This window comes from Mytilus trossulus, chromosome 9 (genome assembly GCF_036588685.1).
Source record: "Mytilus trossulus isolate FHL-02 chromosome 9, PNRI_Mtr1.1.1.hap1, whole genome shotgun sequence".
Taxonomy (NCBI): Eukaryota; Metazoa; Mollusca; class Bivalvia; order Mytilida; family Mytilidae; genus Mytilus; species Mytilus trossulus.
In genome coordinates, this window is record NC_086381.1 from 43,949,180 (window position 1) to 43,969,832 (window position 20,653).

General features: G+C 30.2%; 1 protein-coding gene across 1 annotated transcript in view; it reads right to left on the bottom strand.

The window, feature by feature from the left end:
• LOC134684649 (uncharacterized) overlaps positions 1-20,653 on the bottom strand; it is a 76,127-nt gene that overhangs the window by 32,933 nt on the left and 22,541 nt on the right. The window contains exons 13-30 of the mRNA XM_063543954.1: positions 19,690-19,967; positions 19,000-19,153; positions 17,959-18,177; positions 17,362-17,515; positions 16,418-16,674; positions 15,725-15,751; positions 14,886-15,083; positions 13,521-13,656; positions 11,463-11,488; positions 10,842-10,983; positions 10,056-10,291; positions 9,606-9,770; positions 8,794-8,983; positions 8,136-8,381; positions 2,197-2,414; positions 1,384-1,489; positions 882-998; positions 296-431 (exon numbers count right to left, since the gene is read on the bottom strand). Coding sequence (XP_063400024.1) covers positions 296-431; positions 882-998; positions 1,384-1,489; positions 2,197-2,414; positions 8,136-8,381; positions 8,794-8,983; positions 9,606-9,770; positions 10,056-10,291; positions 10,842-10,983; positions 11,463-11,488; positions 13,521-13,656; positions 14,886-15,083; positions 15,725-15,751; positions 16,418-16,674; positions 17,362-17,515; positions 17,959-18,177; positions 19,000-19,153; positions 19,690-19,967 — 3,005 coding nt within the window. The remainder of the gene's footprint in view (positions 1-295; positions 432-881; positions 999-1,383; positions 1,490-2,196; positions 2,415-8,135; positions 8,382-8,793; positions 8,984-9,605; positions 9,771-10,055; positions 10,292-10,841; positions 10,984-11,462; positions 11,489-13,520; positions 13,657-14,885; positions 15,084-15,724; positions 15,752-16,417; positions 16,675-17,361; positions 17,516-17,958; positions 18,178-18,999; positions 19,154-19,689; positions 19,968-20,653) is intronic.

Genomic DNA, 20,653 nt, shown 5'->3' on the forward strand with positions numbered 1-20,653 from the left:
TTTCTAAAAAAAAAATTGATAGACATTGATATATATCAAATGTTTTACATAATTCATAATTTGACAAATTTAACTTTGACCCTACCATGCCTACACTAACTTAAAATGGATCTATATCTGTTGTGAATGCCTGTCTATAAAATTGAATTTTGGTAATATGTCAAATGCTCACGACAATTATATCTAAAACGGATCTTTGTAATAAGCCTGGTTCTTATCAGCTAACTATTCTTTTCTCAGATCTTAATTATATTCATGTGTGCTATAATTAACTGTTGACTCTAACTGAACTCACCAAGGATCTATTTCTGTTGTGGATGTTATATGCCTGTTGGTTATAACTATCGGTTTATTACTGGTAACTGGTGGGGTTGTATCTATAATGACTGGCTCTGAAACAACTTCTGTTTCTCTGTTAGCAAAATCAACAGCTAAAATGTCAGAAACAATAAATTAAAAACTTTGAAGTGTAATAATGATTAATGGTCATTCTCAATAACAAATGTGACGATGATTCAACAACTTTTGCTTGCATATTTCATATTGCAAACTTATGTGTAGATTTTTGGAAGTTGGATTATACTTTTAAGCAATTTGTCATAAGGATAAGTATTTATGTTGGCAATTCTACAGTAGAATTAAGTAAATTTTTAGTATGGCTGATGAATATTCAAACAACAAACCAACAACACTCCAGAAGACATATATACAGGTAAACATACTTTCTAAAACAATAATTGACAAGTGTTAAATTCATTGCAATTTTCAAACTTGACACTAAACCTTTCTATTAAAATTATTATATCTATTCACCAAAAAGAAATACAACTTCAATCATTATTATTTAAGTATAAACTTTAGAGTTGATAACCTCTACTAACCTTTTAGAGTAGCATAATACTTGTAACCGTTCTGTAAATTCAGTTGATGTAAGGCTTTATGTTGTAGCACGCCAACATTCTCAAATGCAACAACATCATTACCACCAGTAGATGTACCTAGTGAAAATAAATCAGGCAGATCATTATAAACCTGCTAGATATAACTGGCATTCAGCCAACAAACAAAGTATGGAAGCACATTGGTGCCATATGTTTTAACGCAATCATATGAAGAAACAATCGTAAACAATTCAAATATACCAACTTGGCTATTGTTACTATTTAACCTCAAGGGGTATAATGGTTGTTGTCTGAGTCAGAAATTTCCCAAGGAAATATAAACTCATTATTTTTGTTCATTTTCCACCCTGTACACCCATACTTAATTTTTAGGAATAGATAATCCTTCAGAATACACTTGCACCCCTAAAAGTTTATTAACAAATCTCTTTTACTGAATTGAAAGCAGAATAAAATCATTCGGTTAATGTGCTTTTCTCACCAATTCCTAGTACGTATTCTTTAATTCCAGATGGGTGTGGTCCATTGTTAAATTCTTCCACATCTTGGAAATTGTCCCAGTTTACATACATGTCTGAATCAGATGTCTAAAATAGAAAAAAGAAAATATGATAAAAAATGGATACTATTACAATTAATGAAAAAAGATGTAACAGTTTTACACCAAATACGGCTAAACCAAAACAATTAATAGTTTGTTAAAAATTGGTGAAAAAGCAATAGTGTGAACTGTTTTTTACTAAAAAAATTTAATTTAAGTATGATATTTTATCTTATCAAAAGTTTCTTCTAAAAATTCTATTCTCAAAAACTACTTAACAGCTATATAAACTTTCAAAACTACCCAATCCTTCTAAATATTACAGCACAATAGATATGGATATATTAATATAAAACGTAATAAACAATGCATCAAAGTTAATGCGAATTGGTTAAAGCATTTTTGAGTAATTGTCGATATGTAAACAACAGACGGACAGACATAGGTATATCATAATATGTCCCATAAACCAGCTTATAAAAATGATAAAATCGATAAGATTTTTGAGTGATAACTAAAAATAATTACATAACAGTAGATTTGAAAGTAAACTATGCATCTAAAGTCCTGATCAAAATGTAAGTCTCAGCAGTGATTTGTTTTTAAAACCCTTCAAGAAAGCAATCAAATGAGTTAAGTGGAGTTATACTGTATTTGGATTTAAAGACAGTAAGACATCATTGAAATACAGTACAGTCATCTTGTATTATAGAAATGTGGGAGACCTAATTAAGCCTAAGGCTGAATACCTACCTGATAGATTGTATTTATATTATGACCAATCCACAACCTTCCAGCGGTAGGAGGAGTTAGATCTACAATAATTCCATCACTGCATGCACTGACAGCTGGTAATTGCAGTATCCAATCTTCATTCACAATAGCAGTTGGAGCAGCGTATATGCACACTGTGTATCTTGTACCATGGACCAGTTCATTGTGTGTGAACTCCTCATTCATAAATTCTCTATCTGCAGCAAAATCATTGATGATTTCAACAAACTGTGCAGTTATTCATATAATATGAGATAATTAACTGGACAATTTTTGCTGAATCCTTCATTTATCAATTTTATACATCAGATAAGCTGACAAAAAGAGTGTAATTCATAAAATATTCTTGTGAAAATATTTATGTTTATATCTAAAAGTTGAATGCCAAACTTTTAACTACCTGAAATTTTGTATGTCAATTTTTCATATTTCTAATTAGTGTGTGCAAAACTATCAAATTTTGTAATACTTATACATGATAAGGCACTATTATACTACAGTACTTGCAACCTTAGGCGTTACTATTTCAGCGATCAATCAGCGGTGATCGATCAGTCACTGATCAGTCAAGTTCGCGTCAAACTCACGTCAGCAATCCGTCAGACTTATAGTAAAAGTAATTGACTGATCGGACTGATCAGACTGATAGAACCGATTGACCTTGATGACGGATTGACCTGTAATACGTCACATGATAAAATAATGCAAATTACGGAATCTCAGTTTCGTTTAGTTTAATTAAAATGGCGAGTAGTGAAAATCGAACGTTCAATGATCATGATGATACATTTTGCTTTAATTATAATAATTTTGCAAAGTTTTATTGAAAAGAAATGTACAGATAAAACCTAACATAAATATTATTATTAAAGAATGGTATTTTTGTTTTATTTAGGTTATATATTTTCAAACACGGCGGGTTTTAAAACGGTGTCTACATCGCGATTTTTATTTTTTTATTTTCCAAACATACTCAGGGAAAAGCAGCGATTTGTATAGTTAGAACCAGGATTTGCATAGCTATACAAATCCCTGTTATCATCATAATATTCATTAAAAAAAACTTATCATGATCAAGGACTTTCTTTATATATTCCTGTCACAATCATAGCCTATAAAATTTTAATAAAAAGAAGACTAATTTTGTATATTTTAAACAACACGAAATAAAATGTAAGTAAGATTTATCTGACGCTCTCAATTTCATAAAAAAAAATATATTCTTATCTATAACGAGTAAAAAAATCCAATGGTGGTCAATAATTTTTAGTAAAATGAAGAAATATTTGCATTTAAGGCAACGCGTACAAAAATTAAATATTTTTTTCGTTAATGTAGGCACATTTTATGAAGAACAGCCAATTCTGATGTACAAAAAAGTACTGAAATCATATGACGGTTAATAATGTATATCAAAATAAATCAATAACTGCATTCTTATTCCACAAAAATAAAAGTTTAATTATTTTAATTCTCATTATATCTCAATTCTGATTAGAAGACTTGTCTCAAGATGGTAAAAATAACTGATTTCAAATAAAATAGCATCATTTCTAATAAAAAGAAGACTAATTTTGGTTATTTTTAACAATGTGAATAAAATTTTAGTATGATTTCTCTGACACTCTTTTAATTTCATTAAAAAACTATTCTAATCTATAAAAAGTACAAAAAATCCAATGGCGGTCAATAATTTTTAGTAAAATATTTGCAATTAAGGCAACGCGTACTAAAATTAAATATCCTTTTCCTTAAAGTAAGCATATTTTATGAAGAACAGCCAATCTTGATGTACAAAAAGTACTCAAATCATATGACGGTTAATAATTTGTATCAAAATAAATCAACAATTGCATTCTAATTCAACAAAAATAAAAGTTTAAGTATATAAATTCTCAGTATATCTCAATTCTGATTAGATGACTTGTCTCAAGATGGTAAAAATAACTGATTTCAAATAAAATAGCATCATTTTTAATAAAAGAAGACTAATTTTGGTTATTTAAAACAATGCGAATAAAATTTTCGTATGATTTCTCTGACACTCTTTTAATTTCATGAAATAAAACCTATTATAAACTATAGAAAGTACAAAAATCCAATGGCGGTCAATAATTTTTAGTAAAATGAAGAAATATTTGCATTTTAGGCAACTTGTACAAAAATTAAATATTTTTTTCCTAAATGTAGGCATATTTTATGAAGAACAGTCAATTCTGATGAACAAAAAGTACTCAAATGATATGACGGTTAATAATGTGTATCAAAATAAATCAATAACTGCATTCTTATTCCACAAAAAATAAAAGTTTAAGTATTTTAATTCTCATTATATCTCATTTCTGATTAGAGGACTTGTCTCAAGATGGTAAATATAACTGATTTCAAATAAAATAGCATCATTTCTAATAAAAAGAAGACTAATTTTGGTTATTTTTAACAATGCGAATAAAATATTAGTATGATTTCTCTGACACTCTTTAAATTTCATGAAAAAACTATTCTTATCTATATAAGTAAAAAAATTCCAATGGCGGTCAATACATTTTAGTAAAATATTTGCATTTAAGGCAACGCGTACAAAAATTAAATATCTTTTTCCTTAAAGTAAGCATATTTTATGAAGAACAGCCAATCTTGATGTACAAAAAGTACTCAAATCATATGACGGTTAATAATTTGTATCAAAATAAATCAACAATTGCATTCTAATTCAACAAAAATAAAAGTTTAAGTATATAAATTCTCAGTATATCTCAATTCTGATTGGATGACTTGTCTCAAGATGGTAAAAATTACTGATTTCAAATAAAATAGCATCATTTTTAATAAAAAGAAGACTAATTTTGGTTATTTTAAGCAAAGCGAATAAAATTTTAGTATGATTTCTCTGACACTCTTTTAATTTCATGAAAAAAACTATTCTAATCTATAAAAAGTACAAACAATCCAATGGCGGTCAAAATTTTTTAGTTAAATGAAGAAATATTTGCATTTTAGGCAACACGTACAAAATATAAATATTTTTTTCCTTAACGTAGGCATATTTTATGAAGTACAGCCAATTCTGATGTACACAAAGAACTGAAATCATATGACGGTTAACAATGTGTATCAAAATAAATCAATAACTGCATTCTTATTCCACAAAAATAAAAGTTTTAAGTATTTAAATTCTCAGTATATCTCAATTCTGATTAGAAGACTTGTCTCAAGATGGTAAAAATTACTGATTTCAAATAAAATATCATCATTTTGTAATAAAAAGAAGACTAAATTTGGTTATTTTAAACAATGCAAATAAAATTTTAGTATGATTTCTCTGACACTCTTTTAATTTCATGAAAAAAAAACTATTCTAATCTATAAAAAGTACAAAAATCTAATGGCGGTCAATCATTTTTAGTAAAATGAAGAAATATTTGCATTTAAGGCAATGCGTACAAAAATTAAATATTTTTTCCTTATTGTAGGCATATTTTATGAAGAACAGTCAATTTTGATGGACAAAAAGTACTCAAATGATATGACGGTTAATAATGTATATCAAAATAAATCAATAACTGCATTCTTATTCCACAAAAATAAAAGTTTAAGTATTTTCATTTTCATAATTTATATCTAAATTCTGATTTGAAGACTTGACTCAAGATTGTAGAAATAACTGATTTTAAACATAATAGCATCATTTCCAATAAAAAGAAGACTAATTTTGGTAATTTTTTTTACAATGCGAATAAAATATTAGTATGATTTTTCTGACACTCTTTTAATTTCATGAAAAAAACTATTTTAATCTATAAAAAGTACAAAAAATCCAATGGCGGTCATTAATTTCTAGTAAAATGAAGAAATATTTGCATTTTAGGCAATGCGTACAAAAATTAAATATTTGTTTTCCTTATCGTAGGCATATTTTATGAAGAATAGTCAATTCTGATGGACAAAAAGTACTCAAATGATAGGACGGTTAATAATGTGTATCAAATAAATCAATAACAGCATTCTAATTCAACAAAAATAAAAGTTTAAGTATTTTAATTCTCAGTAAATCTCAATTCTGATTAGATGACTTGTCTCAAGATGGTAAAAATAACTGATTTCAATTAAAATAGCATCATTTTAATTTTTAATAAATAGAAGACTTATTTTGGTTATTTTAAACAATGCGAATAAAATTTTAGTATGATTTCTCTGACACTCTTTTAATTTCATGAAAAAAACCACTATTCGAATCTATAAAAAGTACAAAAATCCAATGGCGGTCAATCATTTTTAGTAAAATGAAGAAATATTTGCATTTTAGGCAATGCGTACAAAATTTTTATTTTTTTTTCCTTTACGTAAGCATATTCAATAAAAAGAAAAACAATTTTGGATATTTTAAACGATGCGATTAAATTTTGTATGATTTCTCTGACATTCTTTAAACTTTATAAACAAACCATTAATTTTAAACTATATACAGTGAAAAAATCAAATTGTGGTCAATAATTTCCATTCAAATGAAGAAATGATTGCATTCTGGTTCAACAAAATTAAAAGTAAAAATATACTTCTTCTTCAAATATTCAAATTTTATACAAAATTTGTCAATAAAAGGAATTTATAGAAACAGATTGAAATTGAAGTTACAACATTTTCAAATATGAGAAGAAAAATTTGCATTTTACGCAACGCGTACATAAATTTAATATCTTTTTTCCTAAAGTAAACATAATTTATGAAGAACAACCAATCATGAAGAACAAAAAGTACTGAAATCATATTGCGGTTGATAATTTTTATCAAAATATTAAATAACTGCATTCTTATTCCACAAAATAATAGTTTAAGTATTTTAATTCTTTTATATCTCAATTCTAATGAGAATATTTATCTCGAATTGTTGGAAATAACTGATTTCAAATGAAACAGTGTAAATTTTTGAATAAATATATTAGTTTTAAACAATGCGGATGAAATTTAAATAGGATTTATCTGACATTCTTTTAATTTTATGAAAAACAACCTTTTCTAAACTATAAAAAGTTCAAAACTTCAATGGCGGATTATCGGCATTTTCGTAGGTAGAAGTTCATGTTAACTCAGACATATTATGTATTATATATGTTTCTAATGTTTACAATATTTAATACAAAACTATTAATCAACAGAAACGCTTTTATTTAGCATCTAATATAACTGTTATACTATTTTTCATTTTTATTGAAACCAAATTAACGTGTAAATTATGGTGTCTTCGTCGAGGTCCGCGTTTATGGATCGTAAACACTGTTGAGTTCGATTTACATAAGAATTTGAAATATATACGTATCCGTCCGATCCGTGCATAAATTTGATTTACTGATCGATCGATGACCGTTGTCACGGTAACTCCCACATAGGTTATTTGACTTATCTGACGGATCCTATGGGTCACCGATCACCGATCAGTCATCGATCAGTCAAACATCCGTCACCGATCATTCACCGATCAGTCAAGTTCACGTCAAACAGTAACGCCTAAGGTTGCAAGTACTGTATGTACTAAAATAACAATACAAATGCTCTTATGGAATGCTTTATAAAATATAAAGAAAAAATAGATAAAAATTAACATGGATAAAATTAATGTACCTATATTATCTGAGTTATCTCCACTTACACAGTAGAGCTTGGGAAATTTTTTATCAATCTTGCATTCTCTGTTTTTGTATTAAAAAAAAAACATCATAAGGTTTGAAAATGAAATTTAAAGTCTACTATATCAAATTTCTGTTCTACATTAAAATTTTACAATTGCAGTAACATCTTAACTGATTATTTTTATGCAGTAGTCATTTGTGATCCAAAATGACAGAAAATGTAATAAAATTCAAAGTTGATCTGACTGGATAATGTTCTTATAACATGGTACAAAGAGAGCCACCACTTACGAGTATCCCCACATCTTATAGCATCTGGAATACATGGATCTACCAAGCTCAGCTGACCAACTTGTTTATAGTACGTTGTAACATCCACATTTTTGGCATCTATAATGGCATACTTATAATTGACATTTTCTCCGTGACGCAGCGTCGGCCACACGGCTGAGATAAGATTTTTATATGGTGTATAATCCTCGTCTGCTGGTTTCCATCTATCATTCTCCTCCAGAAAAATTGGCATGCCTATTCCCTCTACAAAGTAAATAAGACAGATGGTATGTTATCAAAAAAAATAGCTAATACTTGGTTATTTCTAAGATGTATATAATGTATCAAGAGTGCACTGAATTAAAATTCTTCTTTTTTTGATTTATTTTTTAAAAGATATTTTTCCATAAAAAAAAGGACTATCTGCAATAATTTCTTGATTATCTTTACCTGCTGAAATCAATAATAATGATTTTCTTGACTAAAGAATAAGAAAACTTGATTTGGACAATAAACAAACAAACAAATAGTTATTTTTATCGCAGAAAGTTTTTCACTTGATGATGTATAGATATATTCTTACAACAAGTTCAGTTATAATAATTAAATGAATATCAGTAAGCACTGCCTTGAAATAAGGTAAGAACATTTTCCAAAGCCATGAACATAAACTAACCTGTTGCACTGGCAGCTCCTACAGCATCTATCACAATATTTGGGTTAATAAGGATTGGATTAAATGCTTTACAATCTTTGATTTCTGTGGAAACAGTGGAGGTCAGTCTAACTTGATCGTATCCTCTGATAGAAAACCTCTTACATCGAGAGAAGTCCATCTCTCCTGTTAATACCATTTCAAAGTTGATCTGAAAATTCAAAAGTTGGTTTCAAGTCATTTTTATAAATATCTTAAAGAGTGTCAAACTCATTAAATTCGTTGTTTGTCTACTCATCTCAAATCTCAAATATATAGTCCTTACATAATTTGCATGTCAACTGTGACTTGTAAGGACTTCCAAAGGTTTTGAACCTGAGTGTTGGCACTACTTATAAACTTTAGTTTATTTATTAATGATCTTCAACTGTATTTGATTTTGATCCAGCATAATTTAACAGAATCTTGATTCTTATCAAAGTACTTGTTAGCACTGAAAGGTAAAGATTGTCCTAATTTATCAGTGGGAAGTAGTATTAAGTATTGCAATGTATATGAACTAATGCAATGGTTGTAGTTGATTCAACTACAATTCTGGACAATGGGAGATAACTCAAGGTTTTAAAGATGACTTTAACAATGACATCATTTATATTTTCAGAACAGATGTTAGATTCCTGCACCTTGCAAAAGTTATGCAATTTTATTAAAAGGTGTAACATCATTTTTTGACTTGAATATCTTAGAATATGTTCCATTGGTAGGTTTTTAAAAATAATGATGGAAAGGATATATTGAATGTTGTGATAAAAAACTGTTATAAAATATCTCACCCTATTTCCATTTGTTGTAAAGGTATCTAAGTTAGTCCATGCAAAATATGTCTTCCCTTTTACAGAGTTATCTGTCACTGCATATTCATATTTCCAGATGGCGCTATATTTCTCTGTTGTGTCTTCAATGTCAGGATCATAAAACTTGTCAAATGATATCATCAACTGTACAAATAAATTACATTTCATCATCAACTGCAGTAAAATAATTTAAATTTCAATCTTTATTTGACTTACACTTAAAAATTGAATCTTTATTATATCCCTGATTTGCATAAACAAAATGAGAATATGCACTCTCCATGTAAATCTAAACAAACTTTGTCCTGCTGGAATTTTAATTCAAGAATAAAATATTGCCAAATATTTTTTTTATAAATGAACTCTCCTATCAAGCATCAGATTTCAATATCAAAATTTATGTTTAGAATTGTTTAACTTTGTACAAACCTTCTCCGCCCCACCAGTTACTGTGGTGTTTTGATGTTCCACAATTATGTCCCCTGTGACCGGAGGATTAGCCATTACAATGACACCATCTGTCCTGACTGGAGAGAAACAGAATGTCCTGGCACATAGTTTCAGTGATAAACGATACTTTATACCTGGACTGAGTACCAAATCGTTTATGCTGATGTCAAAAACTGTTGATACATGTGCATACTCACGAAAGATAGTCCATAAGTCTAAAATTAATAATAAAAGGTGATAAATGGAGTTTAAATATCAAATACTAAGTGAAGAGTATATACAGTTAGAAGAATAATCAAATATAACTAAAGAGGAATCACTTCACAAGTTGAATTGAAACCAAGTCTTTCCATAACTTTGTTTTATTTGAAACAAAATTTGAAACAACTTGACATAACAATTTTCACCAATCTTCAATGACTGTTATCAATATTTTTAACTAGTATATTTTTTTATTTTTTTCAGTATATATATTTCAGACAATACAGACAATTCCCTTTATTACAGAAATGCTAAGATATACATTTCAGACAATATATATCTTAGCATTTCTGTAATCATGGTAATAAAGGGAATAATTCAAGGTACCAATCAAGATAAAAGTCATAAATGTAAAAATGTTGTAAAATATGATTATTATTTCTATGAATTTTTAACATCTTTAAAAAAAGGTTTATTTTCCTTATAAAGAAACAGAAATTATAAAAATATTTTAAATAAATGTTCAAAATCACTGCATGAAATTAAATCTATAAATGAACTTACTTCCAACCGGTGATCTTTGTTCCACAGCAATAAAGGCATCTGTTGTATAAGGTTTTATATTGTCTGGTACTGCCCAGTACGCCTTCAGTGAATTCAGTGATAACTGGACATCTGGTTCATTTTCACAATTTATTCTGTTGTCCTGTTAAACAAGTAGTACCATAAAAATAGGATTTCTATATTGGAAGCAATTATTCAGGTGTTGAAGTGGAAAAAGACATACATCAACATTAATTTCTGTGTTGTTTGTTACTGTGTTACATATTTGATTTTCGTTCTTTATTTTAAAATAAATAAGGCTGTCAGTTTTTTAAAAGATTGTTTAACATTTGAAATTTTGGAGCCTTTAATAGCTGTGGTATGGGCTTAGCTCATTGTTGAAGGCCGTACAGTGACCTATAGTTCTGTGTCATTTTGTCTCTTGTGGAGAGTTGTCTCTTTTGCAATCATGCCACATCTTCATTTTATATTTACTTTTACATTTCTTGTCATCCTTGAATGAACTTGCACAATTAAATGTGTGTTGTTGTATAAGACTGACCTACACAGGAATGAAATAACTAAATATTAAATCTCCAACTTATTGGTTGTTGATCTATATAACAATATTAAATGACATACCTCTTCATGATGGTTCACAGTCAGATCTACAAAAGACAAAACATTCATTTTTACTATTGAAAGTAAGCACTTAGATCACATCTCAAATGTCACGCCTTCTTTACTAATCATTGATATTATGTTGATAGTCCTAGATATAAAGCTTTATTACAAATGTCACATTAACTTAAAATTAACCCAAAAAAACTAAACTTTGACCAATGTATCATGAAAATGAGGTCAAGGTCAGATGAACCATGCCAGACAGGCATGTACAGCTAACAATTCTACCATACAAAAAATGTAGGTGACCTATTGTTAATAGTTAAAGAAAAATTGACCATAACACAAAGGAGTATGTTCGATAAGGTCCTAAAATGGCCCCCTTTTTTATCGTAAATTTCAAAATTAGATTTATCGACCAATATCACGATAAATTATACCTAATACATTGACTAGCTAGGCTATAAACCATTTTGTTGAAAATTTAACGTTTCTGCGTTTCATTATGACGTCACAAGTTGTACTCATACTGATTTTTCACGAAAAAATCAATGAAAATGGGTGAATTTCATAGATTATTGGACAGGAAACATAGAGCGCATTCGTCGACAACACAGATCTTTTAAAATAATGTTTGTAAAGACATTTCACATGTCTTATTTGAATCTTAAGCTCTATGTTTCCTGGTCCTTTATTTCGGTGAAATCTAGCTGATTTTTGCAACTTTCACCAAAATCCCTTATCTTGACCTTTTTTGGATGTAAAAATCAACGTGTTAGAATAAAACTTTGACAAAAACAGTTCTGTTCAACTATCTAACATGTCTTTAAGGCAACTTAAAACATTTATTGTCTTGTAAATATGAACTTTATAATTGGGGCCAAATATGGCCCTTACCGAACTTACTCCTTTAACACTAAGCAATGAACCGTGAAAATGAGGTTAAGGTCAAATAAAACCTGCACCACTGATATATACATTGTAGATCATGAAATATTTCCATACATCAAATATAGTTGACCTATTGCATATAGATAAAAAGACCAAAACTCAAAAACTTAACTTTTACAAATGAACCATGAAAATGAGGTCAAGGTCAGATGACACTTGCCAGCTAGACATGTACACTTTACAATATTCCAAACACCAAATATAGTAGACCTATTGCATACAGTATAAGAAAAACAGACCAAAACACAAAAACTTAACTATAACCACTGAACCATGAAAATGAGGTCAAGGTCAGATGACACCTGCCAGTTGGATATGTACACCTTACAGTGCTTCCATACACCCAATATAGTAGAACTATTGCTTATAGTGTCTGAGATATGGACTTGACCACCAAAACTTAACCTTGTTCACTGATCCATGATATGAGGTTGAGGTCAAGTGAAAACTGTCTGACGGGCATGAGGACCTTGCAAGCTACGCACATACAAAATATAGTTATCCTTTTACTTAAAAGTGAGAATTTAACACTACAAAAAATCTTTACTTTTTTTCAAGTAGTCATTGAACCATGAAATGAGGTCAAGGACATTGGACATGTGACTGACTGAAACTTCTCAGGCATCCATATACAAAATATGAAGCATCATGCAAGGTCTTCCACCTTTCAAAATATAAAGCTTTTAAGAAGTGAGCTAATGCTTCCGCCTTAGCCACTTCCGGATCACTATCCCTATGTCGAGCTTTCTGCAACATAAGTCGCAGGCTCGACAAAAAAATGTTTGGAATCTCATTGATGTTTACTGCTTAAGATGTCATCTCTATTTCAAGGATGTTCTCTCTCTCTCTCTCTCTCTATATATATATATATATATACAAGAAAGTGCCAAATTTTTCATTTGTGCACTTTCTTGTACATTTTCTATGTCACATAATGCTTGTCTTATTACATAACAGTTTAAATAGTCATTTATGCCCATTGACCTTTGGTACACCTATGTAACTAATTCATAAAAACATATATAGTTTGGTCTATAGGTGAGTAACATCTTGTTATTTGTAAACTTCATATACAGAGAGTTTTCTTGATCTTAATATGCCAGCTATCAAGAATAAAATACTCACCCGTCATATTACAAGGGACTCCATCACTGATAACAACTCCTGGTAGGATATCGCTTTCTGTTACTATGGTAACACCATCAGAAGATACAGCTGTGTTACCTGCAGAACTTACAGCTGTTACAGTGAAGTAATATGTCTAAAAAATACAAAAACATACAAACTCAAAAAGGTGAATACCTCCTTTAAAATTGTTCAGTCTTTTATAGCTGACTTTAGGGTAAGGGGTTTCTCATTGTTGGAAGGCTGTATGGTGACCTGTAATTACTTTGAAATATTCACACCCTACACCCTGGTGGACAGTTGTTCTCATTGAAAATCATATTCCTTACTTTATATTTTTTTGACTGTTGACGGTTCAAGACAACCTGAGTGAAGGGGAATTACAAACCAATTTGTTGAAAGTTTCTAAAATAACTTTTGGTTACATCTAATGCAATGCTTAATTTTTGCCACTTACATATTATTAGAATTCTTTATAATTTTTCAAAATAAGAGAAATTTAAATATTTTTTAATAGGAAAGATCAAATAATCCTATCTAAGAAAGTTCATTTAATAATGAACTAAAATCATTTATAAGATGAGATACACTCCTGGTTCCTGGTGGGCTACATGTTATCCTTCATAGATAAAAGCAATTCTTTGTAAATAATATGAATACTGAAATCGATTCAAGATTATTACCAGGGATAGTGCTTGCTTCTTGTGAGCTTAACTTTTATTCAAATTTGTGTAGATACATTTTTTTAGTAGGAATGCCTCATACTATTTCAGAGACAATTCTGTTTTCTTATCAGCTAGACTGGTAACAATATCTTTTAAAGATATAATGTCATTTGCTTCTGTTATAATACTATAATCAATACAGGTCAAAGCAAGTCCTGTTTCCTGGTGAGCTAGACTGGTACCTACATCCTTCAGAGATACAACATCACTACCTTTCATTGTAGTACCAATACTTATACTGACTAAAACATAATACTACCTGATAAGGTGTCAGGGACAGTCCTGTTTCCAGGTGAGCTAGACTGGTACCCTCATCTTTCAGAGATACAACATCACTTCCTCCCATTATAGTACCAATACTTATACTGACTAAAACATAATATTACCTAATAAGGTGTCAGAGAAAGTCCTGTTTGCTGGTGAGCTAGACTGGTACCCACATCTTTCAGAGATACAACATCCCTTCCTCCCATGGTAGTACCAATTCTTATACTGACTAAAACATAATATTACCTCATAAGGTGTCAGGGACAGTCCTGTTTCCTGGTGAGCTAGACTGGTACCCACATCCTTCATTGATACAACATCACTTCCTCCCATTGAAGTACCAATACTTATACTGACTAAAACATAATATTACCTCATAAGGTGTCAGGGACAGTCCTGTTTCCTGGTGAGCTAGACTGGTACCCACATCCTTCATTGATACAACATCACTTCCTCCCATTGAAGTACCAATACTTATACTGTAGGTTACATCTAAATGTGGATGAGCAAATCCTGACCAGCGAGCAGCCATACTACTGGAGACTTTTTGGAAATCTGTATCTTCTTTGTCCTAAACATAAGTTGTTTACAACAGTCAGATAATTTGGATAAAAAGGATGGAAAAGAATTTAAAGCTATTCTATCATAATCTTTACAACAGATTGATCCCTGGTTAAGGTGGTACCTAACACTACAGGGAGATAACTCTGTAAAGTCAGCTAAATATTTTAATTACGTTGTGTTGTAAAAGGAATATTAAGCTTCTCAATGATCAAAATTGGTGTTTGTCAAATTGCTATATAACCAAAGTATTTTTTCTGACAAAAGGTTTGGTTCAAAATTTTTTTAATTTTTATATTTTTGTTAAAGTATTTACTTTGACAAAATTTTATGAAAATTAAACGAGCCAAATTAATTTTAGTGAAAGTGTTGGGTACCACCTTAAACAATGAACTAGTTAATTTACTTTTTTTTAAACAAGTTATTGGCAAAACTACATATAAAAAAATATATGGTATAATTATGGTAGGTAGTTCATAGTACATTGGCAAAGTCAAGCTAACAAATATAAAAGTTTTCTAAATCATGTGACAAACTTATAAATAAATAATAATGGTAATTTCCTTTTTTTTATGTAAAAAACAACTATAAAACAATAAATGTCTTTACAATATTTGTAAATAATATGTAAAATACAGCTTTTATACATACCATCAAAGGAATATCTGTTGAGAAAGACTGCAAAATATAAAAATAAAACAGAAATGAATTAATGCATGAATAACATCATTTTATGAATATTAGAGACTATTTAGTTTCACTTTGTTCCTATAAAAAGACTATATATAACTCAAAATGTTTTTATATTTCATAAACTCCATTTTATCCTTGAACTCAATTACACATACCAGGTAACAAAGAATGGGATGTCAAATCAAAATTAATCTGTATTTTGAGAAGCGCTTTCAGGCTTGTTTGATCTGCCAAATTCTGTGTCTAATGTTTTATCTACATTGTACAAGAACTTCTGAATGAGATTATTATGACCATCATTTTGTCATCAGCTACAGCATATTAAAATTTAAGCACAATTGGTTAAAACTGAAGTAATTGCATGGAAATGACATAAAGTGCCAATTTCAAATCTTTAAATGACTACACCCCCTGGACATCAATAAAATAAAATTGAGAATGGAAATGGGGAATGTGTCAAAGAGACAACAACTCCACCATAGAAAAGACAACAATGCATGTCCCCAATATTGAACCTTACCACCATATCATCTTTAGTAGCAACAAATTAAAAGGTTGAAAGCATTGGTTGTGTTGTTTATAGAAAATAATTAATTGTACAGAAATGTCATAATGTGACAAGTTGAAATATAAAATACATATATACAGTACCTCAGTGTCAATATCAAGAACAAGTCCTTCTGCAGGTAACTGGACGTCATGAATGTATGGAGTGGATGTCTGAATGTTGACCAGTCCAGCTGTATTGGTCACTTTAATGGATATATAATATGTATGATGTCCATGAATATTCCATTCAAGATCTGTTATATTGACAGCTGTACAAGTTGGGGATGAGGTCAACACACAGGTTGCACTTCCCTCTACAGGTTTAAAGTTTTGTATCTCTGTTCCATATGGTGTCTGACCTACAAATCATATTAAAATCATTGTTAAACTGAAAAAAATCTTAACAAAAGCATTGCAAATGTGCCTATTCATGTCAATTAAACACTTGGAAGTTTTATACTTGATTTGATTTTTTTTTTTATATTAGTTCATACCCAAGTAAAGAAACTGTAACAAGTAATTTTTCACCTGAAAAAAGGCATAAATCTGAGGGGTATGTTCAATGAAAGGCTTTTAGAAAAATAGTCCATATAACTGATTTTCAACAGTTTATCAAAGTCCAAAGCCCGTAAGTTTGGCCCAAAATAGCGATGTGGAACGAAACTTACACTTGATCTGTAACTCATCATGTGTAACTCACAAACTAAAACTCAGCCCAATATCTGAAAGCTTTTCTAAAAAAAAAGTCTGTATAACTGTGATTTTCAACAATTTATCAAATTCCAATCCCCGTAATTTAGGCCAAAATTAACGGAGAAGATTGAAACCTAAACTTGATCTGTATCTCATCATTGTTAACTCACATACCAAAACTCAGGCTTATATATGAAGGCTTTCAGAAAAATAAACTCCTTGTTATGGTTTGCTGATCGATCGAGGTATGACAAAATGACGAAATGATGGACAAGGGGAAAACTATATGGCCCAACAACTTTGTTGTAGGGCCATAAAAAGACTATCAATCTGTTTATATATTAACTTTATACCTATAGCAAACTGGTAATCCATATCAAACAATTCTTCACTATCTGAAAAGGCATTTAATGCCCAGGAGGCTTCCAGATATTCTCCAGACAGGGATACAGTTATAGAACCAGTAAAATCTGGTGGAGTTGTATCCATAAAACATGGTCCCAGTGTCTGAAAAAACATTTAACACTGAAAAATATGGATTTTTACTTTCCCATCATACATATATACAGCAAAATAAAAATAGACATGAAGTTAAATAAACACTGAAAACATTAAAACTTAGCAATTAACAATTATAAAAGAAATTGTTGAAAAGACATGAAATTGAAAACCAGTAAATACCAGTTTGAACTTTAAATTGCATACGTACAAGCAATGTTTTTGTGTTTTTTAAATTGTTTATAGGTATGTTTATTTTCATGTGTAGTTCAGTGTTGATATGCTATGCTGGCCATAAAATACAAACTCATTTTTTTCCAAAGAATGCCTTGGTGAACATTTTGTACCCATTTTTTGGACACACAGTATGACTGGCTGTGTCCATCAAGAACTTGGTCTACATTCACTGTTTGTTAAGAGGTTGTTTTCTAGGAAATACAATCAAAACTTACTGTCAGTCCTTCTACGTTAGATTTACTGATAGTTTTTATAATGATGTAGATTTCCGTGGCATCAGGTACATTTGCATGGGTTATCCTCATATGAGCATGTTGTTTTGTTGACTCAAACGCCATAATATCAGGGGCTGCACTTCCTGCTGTCGAGGAGAAACCAACTTCATAATCAAATATTTTGGCTGGTATATCTAAAGGCTCCCATGACATTTCCATCTGTAACACAAAAACATAACATTTACTGTCAGAGATGGGGAAATGGGAAGACTTTGATCTGTAGAAAATACAAACCATCTTTTGTTATAATTATAAAAGAGGAAGGAAAATGGCACTTAAAGTACCTAACACTACAGGGAGATAACTCTGTAAAATCAGCTCAACGTTTTAATTACGTTGCCTTGTTGAGGGAATATTAAGCTTTTTAATGTTCAAAATTAGTGTTTGTCAAAGTGCTATATAACCAGTGTAACTGTTCTGATCAAACGACTGGTTAAAATTGTTGAAATTTTTATATTTTTGTGAAAGGGTCAAAGTCAATACTTTGTCAAAATTTTATGAAAATGAAACGAGCCAAATTAATTTTAGTGGAGGTGTTGCATACCACCTTAATAGGCCTTATATATTCGGCAAGGAGGGAAAAACAGTATGAGCATGTTAACATTTGGTTGATGAAATGATGAACATAACATTTCAAAGCAATTTCATTACAGATATATTTTTTTTCAGTTATAGTTAGTAATGTGGGTGCACTTAATTACATACCACAGAAGTTTAAGGCAAACCTAAACTCTTACTGCTAGATGTCCCTAACTACATTACAGGAAAAAAAAGTCCAAATTAGACCAATATGGGTGGTTGCACTTGCATACATACAAGAGAGGCTATAGAAAAACTTAGACCTATTCTGCTAGAACGCTTGATTACATACCAGAGACGCTTTAGACAAACTTAGACCTATAATTCTAGATCACTTGAATACATACCAGAGACGCTTTAGATAAACTCAGACCTATAATTCTAGATCACTTGAATACATACCAGAGACGCTTTAGATAAACTCAGACCAATATTGCTAGGTGCACTTGATGTATTACTGCAGAATACATTGCCATCTACTTCTATCAAGCTGTCATTGTTGTCAAATCTCTTTTGAGGGTAAAGGTCAATATCACTCAATGCAGTGGCTTTACTCCTATCAATCATAAAAAAAAAAAAACATTAATTATATACAACATTCAATGCTTAAGCTTAACCTGCATTTTAAAGAGATCTCATAAACCATTCAAATTAAATTATATTCTTGTTGCAAGCCTTAAGTATTAATACACCTTATTGCTATTTGTCCGCCATTATTGGATATCACAAAGGTTCCAGAAAAAATTATGACGTCATAAAACAAAATATTTGACGCCACAATGGAAAAATGATTGTTGTATGCGTCAAAAGGTCAAGTGGCCAGGTCAGCCAGCCGAGTAGGCTAATAGCAATAAGGTGTATTGAAAATCAAAACAGATGGACACTGTTATACATGACAGGACAGTATGAATGTCTGATACACAAACTTAATATTACTATATAACTATAGAAGAAAATATCATAATTACTGGGCATCATCAGGACAATTCATATAACAAATCTTGTAGTACTGAAGTATTCAAATGCCTTTATTTTTATAGAATAAAATGGCTAATTGTAGGGATGAATTTGATATATATTGTAAATACTTACACACAGTCAGCAGTATGATTTTTAATCAACCTCCGTACACGATCTGACCCAAGGACATAGTAATTCGTCTGACTGACATCTGTGACTAGGCCCCCAGAAATCACTGCATCGTTGACAATCACCTCTTTTACTCCTGGTACAGAACTGTCTATAGTAACACCGTCAGAACACACTGGGTCTGAAGGGTCCAGGGCACGGTTATAGGCCACAACAGTAAAATAATAGGTTCCATCTCCAGTGACTGTGTGGCTACCAAAGGTGTTGTAGGTCTCCACAAACTGAAAAGAAATTACATTATTCATTACTTTAACCACCCAGTGTAAACTATAATCAATCATGTCTCTATAATGAAACCTAGTTTGTTCAAAACTTAAATCACAGACTGAAAAGCCTTTGCATCAAGGATTTTCTCTGTAGTATTTTCAACTTCAATCTACCACTTACCTTATCTTATATAAATAATCTTTATTTCTTCTCATTTTACAGTTAAATAACTGACATACTTAATACATGTATGTTTGATATAGATTATTTTGAACAGTAAAGCAATTTCTTCTGTGGTGATACAGTATTTTCCCCTTCTTAAACATCAGGTAATATAACACCTTACGAATGATCTAAGGAGGAAGGAGGAATACATAGCTGAAGACATTAAACTTATGTTTGGTATACAGTTGAATTATAAAAAGACAAAGACCTTACGGTGGCCTGGGCGTATTCGAAGTTTCTATCAAAAGTGCTGTATTTTTTGTTATTTCATTCTTTAAAGAAAATGAATCAAATTGGTCAAAAAAAATAGGGGGTCACGGACCATTTAAGCTCAAAATTTTACTTTTAAACAGGTATGTAAAAGGGACCACTATCAATGAAATGATAGGGAAAATAGAGGTGTTGACATATTTTTTTTCAGAATATAAAAAAAAAGTTCTATGATAATTGGTCCAAAACTGTAATATGAAAAGCT